Consider the following 12,200-nt stretch of genomic DNA (forward strand, 5'->3'; position numbering starts at 1 on the left):
CCAGGGTGAAATTATGGCAGACTTGCCATTCCATACTCTGCTCTTCCACACTTTCTGAGCACCTGTTTATGCCTTCTGGGCTTTGGAGCCTCATGAACATCTAAACCAGGCAAAAATAGTAAAGAAAGATCAAATAGAGTAAAATAGAACAGTTGTAAATAAAACACATCTCACTGGGGCTGGAGACCACCAGGGACTGCTGTCATCCACTTAATTATCCCCAGAAGTGGCACATTAGGTCCCCATGAACATTGGGGTGGCACAGTCGTCCCAGGAGATGCCAGGGCCCCACAGACTGACTCACCCTCTCTTTTCCAGGGCTTTGTTCCTGCTCAGCAAAGGGATGGTAAGTCAAGGCTGGGTGGAGTGGGGCTGGTTGGAGGACATGAAGCCAGGCCCTGCTCACTTGCCATGGTGCAGCCCCCCTTGGGGGCCCAGACCCTCATGTACAGCAGGCTGCAGCAAGGCCGAGGCCCTGGTGCCCCTGCTGGGTTCAGAAGTGAAACTCAGATTCCAGGTTGTGGGATTTGTGCTAAGGAAGGGGCAACCTGGGTTTGTTTTGTGCCCTCTTTGTGGTGCTGGTGGTCCCCTGGAGGGGGGCAGCCCTGTGCACCAAGGGGTGCTCCCACCACCTGCGTCTCCCTCCCCAGCTGCTGCTGATGGAGCGCAAGTTGCAGGAAGTCCACCCGCTGCTGACCCTCTGTGGACAGATAGTTGAGAACTGGCAGGGGAACCCCATCCAGAAGGAGTCTCTGCGTGTCTTCTTCCTAGTGCTCCAGGTGACCCACTATTTGGATGCTGGGCAGGTACGTAGTGCCTCCCATGTGAGGGTTGATGGGGATTGAGCAGGCTGTGAGTAGGCTTCCTGCCAAGATGCCACCTCTGTGGTTGCATCCTGTCACTAGCCACACAACATGGCTGTCATTGAGAGCTCAGCTTCTGCTCCACACCTTGTCATGGTCTGGCACAAGTGCTTTGTCCCTGTGAGCAGAGGGCACTCCGAGAATGGGAGTCTCCTGTTCCCAGCATAATGGCAAGAGTATTTGTGGCGCACATGTCCACTCAGTGCGTGGACAGTTGAAGGCATCTAAGGGCAGTTTGGGAATCCATGAGAATAAACTGAGGATTCTGGCATGGTGCCTGGCACACAGCGGGTGCTCAAGCAGTGTCTGTCCACACCCCACCCCCTGCCCCAGCTGATGACGGCTTTATGCCGTTCAAGTAGGGACTGACAGGATCAGCTGTAATTCTCGTGTGGTCGAGGAGCAGCTGCATTTGTGCATGGGTGAACGTCTCAGCCTTTTGGGGGTGCTACTCCATCTTCCCCACCCTGTCCTAGTGACCAACCACAGGCAGGACCTCTCTGGTGTCCTGGGAGGCCGCAGGTGGAGCCTAGTGGCTGTGAAGGCCCCAGAAAGTGCCGAGTAGGTGTCTCATTGTTGAAGGGCTTCCTTTGTTCTCCCTCTTGCACCCAGCTGTGCCTGTTGAGCCAAGCACCACACTCAACACATAGAAACACAGAGCAGACACTCATGGGGTGTTGATGGCTGTGTAAATGGCCTGTGGGGGCCTTGGGACAGGGCTTCCCTGTGCAGAGAGGCCAGTCTGTACAAACCATGGCATCTGCAGGACTCCCAGGTAGCCACTTCCCACCCCCTGGGATAACCAGCTGCCCCAGCCCTGTCCTTCTCTCCTGGGGTTACTACAGGAAAGAAGAAACGTGATTTGAACAGGGTCTTTGGACGGACTTCTCGCAGGACTTGGTATTGGGCCCAGCACCGGGTGGTGGCCAAGCCTTAGTCCCATAGATGACCTACCTGGTCCTACCATGCTCCCTGAGAGCTGGCTGACCAATCTGGGGGTGGGCTTCCTGCAAGTAGTGAGCATAGCAGGGGCTCCTAGAAGGAGGGGGCTAAAAAGTTGCTGGACAGGCAAGACCTGGTTAGCCGCCACTGTGGGAGCCTTGTGTCCTTTGGGGCCTGGCACCTGGTGGGAGTGGGCAGGCACTCAGGCATGTGGTGCCACTCGCCTGCTCCAGGTGAAGAGTGTGAAGCCGTGCCTGAAGCAGCTGCAGCAGTGCATCCAGACCATCTCCACGCTGCACGACGATGAGATCCTGCCTAGCAACCCTGCTGACCTCTTCCACTGGCTGCCCAAGGAGCACATGTGTGTGCTCGTCTACCTGGTGAGTCTCTAGAGGCCTGGGGCCAGGGTGGCTGGGGGTGGTGAGGAGAGGGTCACAGTGACCGCTGCTGTCTGGTCTTGTTGCCAGGTGACCGTGATGCACTCCATGCAGGCCGGCTACCTGGAGAAGGCACAGAAATACACAGACAAAGCTCTCATGCAACTGGAGAAGCTCAAGAGTAAGTCTCAGTGGGGCCGTGTTCCATTGGCACGTTGCATAACCACAGCGCCCCCTGGTGGGTGGCACAAGTGCCACCTCTTATGCTAGCCGGAAGAATCCAGAATGACAGCAGTGCTGAGCAGTCACCATGAGTCCCTGCCCCATGGGTCTTGTTAACCCAGTAGGAAGATGGGGGCAGTCTGGGATAGGGGCAGAGCAGGCCAAGCCTGGGCTTGATCCTTATTCTGTGGCCAGGAGGGGTCTTGAACTATCTCTGTCCTATCCCCCCACTGCTTAAGATGAGTGTGAGGGTTAGTGGGTCCCCATCAGAGCCTGTTAGGAGTCGGCGGCCACTTTTGTTATCTGTGCTCAGTGTTGTGACTGAGGATCACACTTGGTGAGACTGGGATGGGAGCTTCAATCTCACTGACCAATAGCAGGCCCTCTAGAGGTCTTGGGTTCTGCCTGGATGCTCAACTAATCCATCTCGTGGGACCCAGGGTCCTGTGACTAGTAGAATCTGAGAGCTGCATGTGTCCATGGCTGGCTCAGCACCCCTATTAATCTGTTCATTTGCTTCCTGTGCCCTCATAAGTGCCACTGGGGGAGGAGCCTTCAAGACTGTAGAATCAAAACCCACAAAAATGGCAGTTCTTTCCCTCCAGATGAGTTGGGAAAGGGCTGTGGGTGCTGTCTGGTTCCAGTATGAGGGCAGCCTCTCAAGGAAGCCAATAGCTGGGTTCCCTCACTGCTGCCTGAGGCCTTTTTGCACACTTTCAATCTCCTGGGCTACATTTCTAGAACCATTGTGTCCAGAGTGCTCTTGAGCACTCCCCTAGGTCAGAGTAGAGTGAGGATGGAAGACCAGTCTCTTAGGATTTCTTATTCTTAGAACACTCTGATCACTAAAACCTGGCTCTGAGCCTGTCTCCCCACCTGGAGAAGGAGATGAGCCCCCTTGCTCTTAGGGTGCAGTGGGCACCACACCAAGTGAGGTGACAGAGCTGGTGCTGAGCTGGTGCCCAGCAGGGCAGATGGGCTCAGACCTGGGTTGCCACAGGGCCAGTGTGGTGCGAGGTGGAGGGTGTGAAGTCCCCAGGAGGCTCTGTGTCAGTCTCCTGGGGTCTCTTCTCTAGCTGTACCTTGAGTGCTCACCCTCACTTCTCACCCCCAGTGCTTGACTGCAGCCCTATCCTGTCCTCCTTCCAAGTGATCCTGCTCGAGCACATCATCATGTGCAGGCTTGTCACGGGACACAAGGCTACTGCACTGCAGGAGGTAATGCCACCAGAGGCCACGCACACGGGTGGGAAAACTACTGGGAGTTTGCCACGTCTCATAAGTCGTCACATGGGAGAATGTAAATTTGCCCAATGTGTGTCAACAGAATATCCAGGCTTGTTTCACTATAATTTGTTAGTTCATGACCCTGATGGACACAACTAATCAGAGAATATGATACAGAAGTCAAAGGTTCTGGGTACCTGGGTAGCTCAGCTGGTTGAGCTGTCAGACTCTTGATCTCAGCTCAGGGATGTGAGTTCAAGCCTCACACTGGGCTCCGCGCTGGGCATGAAGCCTACTTAGAGAGAGGGGCGCCTGGGTTGTGGCTCAGTTAGTTAAGGGTCCGACTTCGGCTCAGGTCACAATCTTGCAGTTTGTGAGTTCGAGCCCTGTGTTGGGCTCTGTGCTGACAGCACAGAGCCTGGAACTTGCTCCAGATGCTGTGTCTCCCTCTCTCTCTGCCCCTCCCCTACTCTCTCCCACTCTCTCTCAGAAATAAACAAGAAAAATTTTTAAAAAGAGAGAGAGAAATCACTAGTCCTTTCTCTAGAAGTAGGCATGCCCAGGGAACACGGGGTCTGAGAATTTGGGGTCCCCTGACAGTGATCCTAACACTCCTCCTGCCCTGATCCATAATCTCTGATGCTCATCTTCCTGAGAGGAAGCAGGTGCCCTGAGTAGGTAAGGGTGCTGTATGGCTGAGACACATGGCAGAAAGAGAGGAAGAGGTGGTGGTGATGGACAAGGGTCACCATTCTCGAGGAGGTTGGGCCTGCACTTGGCCCTCACAACAGACACCTTTGCTGGGACTTTGTGCCCAGATTAGAGAAGGTAGGATGTGGGCACACCTGTCGGCTTCGAGGGTCTCCCAAATGCTGCTGGGACACCAGGTCCTGTGTTACAGGCCATGTGACGTTGAGCATGCTCTTTCCCGACAGATCTCCCAGGTCTGCCAGCTGTGTCAGCAGTCCCCCCGGCTCTTCTCCAACCACGCCGCACAGCTGCACACGCTGCTGGTGAGTGCACCAGGCTGCCTGCCCCCAGCCCCATTCCAGTTGGTGATCCCGTGACTGCCGCCCCACACAGCATCCAGAATATTTCCGGTGGGCTTCTTTCTGACCAGCATCTTAAGTCTGAGTTGACCTAGGTCCTGGGAGGAGGGAATAATTGAGCATGCCATCTTTCTGCCTCTTTGCTGGAATAAAGCTCAGATGTAGCTGGCTCAGTCGTCACGTACCAGGCTCCTGTGGGTTTAGTTGTGCAGCCCTGGGGAAACTGTGGCTTCAGGGCCTCAATGCCTTCTTCTTCCAGGGCCTGTACTGTGTCTCTGTCAACTGCATGGACAATGCAGAAGCCCAGTTCACCACAGCCCTGCGGGTAAGGTGCCGGCCCTCACTCCATGGGGCGGGCGGTGCTTCTCAGTGAGGAGTCGGGTGTGGTCGGTGATGAGGACATCCTCTGCATGAAACCGTGCCCAGTGGGTCACTCTACAGCATGCAGCTTGATGCGGGTCATGACAGTGACGGGCCGGGGCTTTCCGTGGCAGGATCTGTGCTACTCAGATGGCTCAGGGCCAGCACTGGCAGCACAGTATGACAGGAGATAACTGTGGGCAAGGAGGCTTCTGGCTAGCCTTGGGTGGGGCTTCCCCAACTAACCTGGAGGGCAGCCACCAGGGAGAGCCCAGAGCCCACTGGTACCGTGGCCTGTGCAGCCTCTTTCACTCCTGATTCCCAGCCTTCCTGATATCCTGCCAGGTTGGTGTTGGCTCCTGTCACAGCTGAAAATGCAGAGTCACTTGGCAGGGTTCAGGGGATCCCTGGAGCCACCCCAACAGCAGTCCCGGGACACAAAGCTGGGTCTGCCCTCACCCTACAGCAGCCTGGTTGCACTGGGAGCAGAGGATACCTCGTGCTGCAGGTCACAAGGAAGCTCCGCTGGGGCGATGTTCTCGCCTCTGACAGGTCTCGCTGTGCCCTGGGAAAAAGCTGGTGCCACGTCCTCCTTCAGAGACAGCCCCCTGCCAACCCCCAGGTCCGGGAGTTGATAGCACAGTGCCAGGCCCCAGTCTGCCTGCCTTATTCCAGGACCAGATAAGCACATCTCCACCTTGGCCTCTATGTCCTCACAGGAAAAGGAGGCTAGCAACACCTTCCTCCCAGGGGACCGAGCAAGCCCCAAGCAGAGATGTTGGGATGTGGGGGTGGCTGTGTGACTCGGGTAAAGTTGCTGGGGGTGCTGCGTGCGCCCTGTCAGATGGGGAGCTCTGCTCTGTCCCTTGTGCCAGTCTCTTTGCTCCTGGGGTTGGGCTCGGCGGCATTGCTGCTCCTCTGAGATGCTCTGTGCGGCTGTGGATGCCGCCACCCCCACTGCTTGTCTTAGCAATGTTTAGGAGCCTCTGGCTGCATGCCAGAGTGTGAGAGTAGATGTGGTGTCCGCTCCCAAGGCCTTCTGGGCCTTTCCATCTATGCCCACTCCTCTGGGCCCTGGTCAGCTTGTGCTGCGGTACCAAGACACCGCCACACAGCGCCCTGTGTTGCCTGCAGTTATCCCACGGCCCCATGAAGTTCTCTCCACCTCTCCCTCCCCATCTTACTTCCCACAAGTGGCTGCTGCTGCTTTGATAGTTGTGCCTCAGGGAGTCCGTGTGGCTCTCCTACAGGCCACGTGGGAAGTGGTGCAGCCAGGATACACGCTCAAACCCCCTGGCCCCAGACACGTGCTCTTCCTGTGGTCCTACAACAAACAAACCAGAGCGTCTTTGCTCATATCAGAAGACCTTCTGGGCCTCCTTGGCACATGCTGGGGTCCTGTGGGTGGGATCTGCATTTCCCAGGCATCCTCAGCCTCTTACACAGCTGTGCTTTCTCAGCCCCGCTGGGAACCAGGATCTGGGTAACAGTCGGGTCACTCAGATTGATCCCTCTTTTGACCATTTTTATTTCCCAAGAAGAGCTGGGATCAACGGTCATCTACTACCAGCCATCGGCAGCATCTCTGGTCTCTGACAGTCTCAGCTACCTTCCTGGCATGTCCTCCCCAGGACCAGCAAGTGCTTCTGCTGTGTCAGCCCACACTGGAGTCCCAGGGGTCACTGGCTGTAGTGTGGAAGGAGGGGTTGTCCAGGTCTCAGACCTAAGAAACAAGCAGAAAATGGACTAAAGTGCAGTGTGTTCTCAGGGCAGGATCAGAGGTGGCTGGTTTTCCTTTGTTTCCTGAATTTCTTATAATGTGGATGACAGTTTGATAGTGAAAAGAACTAACAGCTATATGCTCCTGGGGTTTAGGAGGCAGGCAAGGGGGGGTAAGCCTGAAATGAAAGGAATAAAGTGATTCTAGATTAGTTGCTGTGGAGCACTTGGGTGGCTCCTGTGCCACTGAGTGGCCCTCGTGTGATGTGGCTTTGCCCAGCCTGGCCCTCTAATGCCTATGTGTCCTGTCCTAGCTCACCAACCACCAGGAGCTGTGGGCCTTCATCGTGACCAATCTGGCGAGTGTGTATATACGGGAAGGAAATAGACACCAAGAGGTAGTAGGTGACATGCTTCATGTTTGGTATCTTTTCAGCTCTTATCCGGGGGTGGTGGGGTTGAGGTTGTCCTGGGCACCAGCAGATCTCAGCAACCCCAGCGTTTCCACTCTTCAGCAAGCATCACACTTGTGTCCCCCACAGAGTTGCAAGTGTGGCTGGGGCAGGCCAGGTCTAGGACAGGAACGTTTCCTAGGTAAATACCACTTCTCCGTGTTAAAAATGAGCCAAATTTGAGGTCCCTGAGTGGCTCAGTTGGTTGAGCGTCTGACGTCGGCTCAGGTCATGATCTCACAGTTGGTGGGTTTGAGCCCCGCATCAGGCTCTGTGCTGATAGCTCAGAGCCTGGAGCCTGCTTTGGACTCTATGTCTCCTTCTCTGCCCCTCCCCTACACATACTCTGTCTCTCAAAAATGAATAAATGTTAAAAAAAAACATTTTTTTTAATGAGCCAAACTTTATTGAGCCCCACAGAAGAAATCCAGTTTATTCTACCTGAGCTGTCTGTTCTAGAATGTCAGTGAGGCCTCATGGCTTACTTCCGAGGAGCAGAAGCTCAGGCAGGCAGTCTTCTGCACTGTGCTCCGAGGTTATCCTAATGACCCAGCCTCCTGAGGGGTAGGGGATCCCTGGGCTTGTCCTCACAGGAGCGGTGCCCTCACCAGGTTCCCCCTGCAACCCTTAGCCCTGGGATTCCCCCCTCAGCCCTAGGGTCACTGCCTCCCCTCCTAGCTCTGGCATCCTGCCTCCAGAGTATCTCAGATTTAGTTACTTTTCTACCTTCATGGTTTTCATTTTATCTCTTGTCTATAAAAAGTTTAGCTGACCTCCCAGCTTCTGGGTTAGTTTGGATGCTTTGGGCTGCAGGGAGCAGAGAAAGCCCAGACTTCTCACTCCAGCAGTGAGGAAGCAATGGGCAGGGTCATCATAGGGCCAGGAGTGGCCTCCATGGGTCACACTTGGTGACCCTTGGAGGATCTTTGCCCTCTCAGTGTCTGCCTCTTGGAGGTGCTATGGGGACACTGGGAGCAGCTTCAGCCCACTTTGACCCTTGTCCTCTCAGCAGCCAGAGAGGACCTAAGAAGTCAGTCACATGGCTGCCTATCAGAGCCTCCCAGGATCCCTGCATCTCCAGATAAAGCCTACCCCCAACCCACAAGACCCATGTGGGCTGATATTACCACCTCGCTCCTCCACGCAGGGCCCCTCTGACCATACAGAGGCTGAGACTAAGCAGCTGCCCTGACTCCCCCGCCCCCCCCATCCCCTTCATCTGACACAGGGTAGGTTGAGGGTGTGAGGACCCCAGTCCTTCACACTGGAGGCCATAATTCCTGTCGGGTAGGGGGGTGAGGAAGTAGACAGCTCTGTACAGTCTCCTACAGTGCCCTCATCTGTCCTTGTAGGTCCTGACCCCTCCCCTCACTCAGGCATGGGATTTGGGGTGAAGTTTGGGTTGGGAAGATGCAAGCAGCCCTAGTCAATTTAGTGGATGTTTGAAGCTGAATTTTCTCATGTTTATGCAAGATGATTCTAACTGACGTTTCCACCACAGCTGTACAGTTTGTTGGAGAGGATCAATCCGGACCATAGCTTCCCTGTCAGGTAGGAAGGCCCAGTGCTGAGTGCCCATTGACCTATTGTCTTATATTTTCTCTGCTCTTGAAGTGGTGCCAGTGCTGGGGGGGACCCAACTGCCCTGTGTATCTGTACCTCTCTCCCCACCCTCTTCCCACTCCCCTTCGTAAACCTGCTGCACTCACAAAAATCCCACTGAAGTGTCACCTGCTCTCTCCCATCAGCTCACACTGCCTCCGAGCAGCAGCTTTCTATGTGCGAGGGCTCTTCTCCTTCTTCCAGGGACGCTACAATGAGGCCAAGTGAGTACCGGGAGAGGACCAGTTGCCCCACGCCCTTCTGTGTTGCTCCCTGACAGTATGTGCCCAAGGCCCTCTGTCCCTAAGAAAAGTGGGCTCTGCTCAGGGCCTTGGGGCTGCTGCTGCCTTTTCCTACCAATGAGGCATCCCCATGGGGCTTTAGCATCTGTTTTTGCATAGGCGATTTCTTCGAGAAACTCTGAAGATGTCCAACGCAGAGGACCTGAACCGGCTCACAGCCTGCTCCCTGGTGCTTCTGGGCCACATCTTCTATGTGTTGGGGAACCACAGAGTGAGTGTCCGGGGCTGGGCCAAGAGGCTGGGGGCCGGCACGGTGCTTACGGACTACCACCCAGCAGCACTTTGCATCCTGTGCTCCTCCATGATTTTATCTCAGTAACCCGCCCACTCCCCACTGCTCCATGAGGCTCTGTGAAGGAAGGGGCACCTTGGCACCATGGGAAGCAGGGCTGGGGGAGCTTTGGATCCCTGAAAGGTGGGTCTGTGAGACAGACGTGCCCAGTGCCATATGCAGGCAGTGGTTAAGCAGAGGCAGTGGTTAGTCAGAGCCCTATGGACTGTCCAGAGCTGGCAGGGCTGAGGGCACGTTTCCCTTCTGTATGGTAATACCTGGGGGTGGACATCTCAGCCAGATACCTTAGGCTCCATTTTGCCTAGGGCACCCCATGTTTTCATTCTTACCTAGAATGGCCTCCTGGGGACTGGTCCCCAGTGGGATCAGCCAACTCTAAGTGTCTGAGTCAGATGGAGTATCTGGGGTGTACATCATCACTTCCTCTTACCTGTAGACCTCATGAGGTGATTAGTTTTTTTAAGATAGTATTTGTTCATGTCATCTAACGTGACCTGTTCGTGATAGAAAGTCTGAGAAGCAAAGAAGGAAGTGATTGCATGTCTTCTGTGTTCTAGCTGTTTCCAGCTGCCTCTGCCTACGCATATGTTTTGTTTTTTAGGCTGTTTCATAATTTGATATCTTGTCTTTTTCTGTACCATTGGGTGAGAGTTTTCTTCGCGGCCACAAGAATTTTGAAGCAGCATCTGCTTCGTAGTTTAGTTAGCCTCACTTTAGCTAACACAGGGTATGTGTCTTGGCCCATAGGGGTTCCTCTGATCAAACCCTAGAGCTCCCTAAGAATGAGCATTTTTAACAACCTTGGCCCATCCCACTCCCCACAATCCTATGACAAGCACTTGCTGTGGCCCTGCAGCTCAGGTCCTGGTGGCCATGGCCTGAACACTGGGGACGTCACCACCTCCAAAGGAAGAGGACAAGCTTTGGGTTCTCCCTTCAGAGTGCAACTCTGCTCCATCTTGAATACCCTGTCCGCCTATTCCTCAGCCTCTGAGCACACAGAACAGTGGCTTGGTGTGTGTTTAGGAGCCACGTGGGGAACAAGTTCAACATGAGGCACTGCTGAGTGTGGGCTGCCCACCTCATGTCTCAGTGTGGTGATTACCCCGGTGTGTGATTACCCCGTTTTCCAGATGGGGAGATTAAGGTCACACAGTCCCAAACTGCAGACCCAGGCTTAGAACCAGACCTCACTGGCTCTCATTTGTCTAGAAGTCTCCAGAAGCCACCTTGAATGGGGCAGGGTAAGCAAAGCAGCTTTTCAGCTGCAGCTCTGGTTCATGTTTGGGGCAATCCTGGGGCATCTTATAGAACTTTTTTAGGAGCCTCTGCTGCTCCCTGTGTGTCTGGGCCTATGTGGAGTGACATGGGACCCCCAAGGACCCTTAGACCCAAGCCTGTCTTCAAGTGGCTCCAGGTCTGAAGGAGACACACCCAGACACAGCCAACTCTACCTGGGCCTGCCAGCCTAGAGGGTCCACAGGCATCATGAGTTCGTGAGCAGCTTCACACAGAGTACCTGTCAGAATCACACATTTTCATACCAGATTCTATGGGGCCACAAGCTGACATGGGGGAGCTTGCCCAGGAGAGCCAACAGGTACTCTCCTTCTGGCAGCTTCCAAACAGAGGCCCAACCCCAGGCCTAAAGGAATACAGTAGTTTTTTTGTCTTCTGTTGTGCATTCTGAGGTCTTAGAAGGACTTCATTCAGTTTTGAAAAGCTTTGAGACCCACCTGAACTTCCATCTTTGAGGTACCAACCATGGGACAGTGTGAAGTCATTGGGCTTTTGTGTCTGTAAGGAGGCGTGTCTCACCCGATCATGTCTGTGCTGAAGCTAGGCTTCAGGAGTTGCTTTTGATGATTTGTAGGTCTCTTGGCTATATGGCAACTGTCAGCAGCTGTTAGGTAGGGAGTTCTCCCGTGTCACCTTGAATCCAGCATTCAGGCCAGCAGAGCTTGTGGTCCCTAGGCTGAGGGGGGTCAGAGCAGTGGTACCAGTCATCCTGGGGTCAGGTATGGGTGTTTATGGCCCCCTGTCCACTCTCAGCACATGGCTGGGCATTGAGGGGGGCGGGGGTGGCGTTGTACAGCCACTCAGTCAGAGTTGGAGCGTTAACATACCCTGGTGTCCCACAGCCCCGCGCGTCAGGTAGCCTCCCACAAGAGTGGACTTGTATGTAGCAGAGAAACCTCCCTTCCTCCTTTATCCTTTCGGTCCTCATCACTCCCACCAGAGCAGACTGCTTCCTCCTCCCATGCCCTGGGACCTCTGAATGTGCATTTCTAGTTGGCTCCTGATCTGGGTCCAGAGCTGACTGCTGCCAGTGCCTTTTGTTCTAGTGAGAAAGACAAAAGCATGTAGATTTGTCCATAGTCAACAGTGCCCCAGTGAGGAAGTAGATGCAGAGTTGAAGAGTGAGGGCAGTTTATTTTTTCCTGAGGTGTCGAAGAGTACTTCATTCTCGGTTAGTTGAGTGTCCAACTCTTGATTGTGACTCAGGTTGTGATCCCAGGGTTGTGGGATTGAGCCCTGCCTTGGACTATGCGCTGAGCATGGCACCTGCTTGAGATTGCCCCTCTGCCCTTCTTCCCTTTCTCTCTCTCTCTGAAAAAAAAAAAAGAAAAGAAGAAGAGTACTTCAGAGGTCACTTGAAATGGGCCCTGGGGGCGCCTGGGTGGTGCAGTCGGTTAAGCGTCCGACTTCAGCCAGGTCACGATCTCGCGGTCCGTGAGTTCGAGCCCCGCGTCAGGCTCTGGGCTGATGGCTCAGAGCCTGGAGCCTGTTTCT

General features: G+C 54.6%; 1 protein-coding gene across 4 annotated transcripts in view; it reads left to right on the forward strand.

Annotated features, from left to right (window-relative positions):
• MAU2 (MAU2 sister chromatid cohesion factor) overlaps nucleotides 1–12,200 on the forward strand; it is a 30,511-nt gene that overhangs the window by 13,665 nt on the left and 4,646 nt on the right. The window contains exons 6-17 of one of the 4 annotated variants that reach the window (XM_040445033.1): nucleotides 319–346; nucleotides 651–806; nucleotides 2,039–2,185; nucleotides 2,273–2,363; nucleotides 3,519–3,622; nucleotides 4,567–4,644; nucleotides 4,940–5,005; nucleotides 7,074–7,160; nucleotides 8,713–8,762; nucleotides 8,960–9,037; nucleotides 9,215–9,326; nucleotides 9,432–11,959. In XM_040445033.1, coding sequence (XP_040300967.1) covers nucleotides 319–346; nucleotides 651–806; nucleotides 2,039–2,185; nucleotides 2,273–2,363; nucleotides 3,519–3,622; nucleotides 4,567–4,644; nucleotides 4,940–5,005; nucleotides 7,074–7,160; nucleotides 8,713–8,762; nucleotides 8,960–9,037; nucleotides 9,215–9,326; nucleotides 9,432–9,434 — 1,000 coding nt within the window. In that variant the 3' untranslated portion in view covers nucleotides 9,435–11,959. Of the gene's footprint in view, nucleotides 1–318; nucleotides 347–650; nucleotides 807–2,038; nucleotides 2,186–2,272; nucleotides 2,364–3,518; nucleotides 3,623–4,566; nucleotides 4,645–4,939; nucleotides 5,006–7,073; nucleotides 7,161–8,712; nucleotides 8,763–8,959; nucleotides 9,038–9,214; nucleotides 9,327–9,431; nucleotides 11,960–12,200 lie in introns of those variants that run through there. The other 3 variants (XM_040445031.1, XM_040445032.1, XM_040445030.1) reach the window with 3 other exon arrangements.

This window comes from Herpailurus yagouaroundi, unplaced genomic scaffold (assembly GCF_014898765.1).
Source record: "Herpailurus yagouaroundi ecotype Mexico unplaced genomic scaffold, PumYag 193, whole genome shotgun sequence".
Lineage (NCBI taxonomy): Eukaryota > Metazoa > Chordata > Mammalia > Carnivora > Felidae > Herpailurus > Herpailurus yagouaroundi.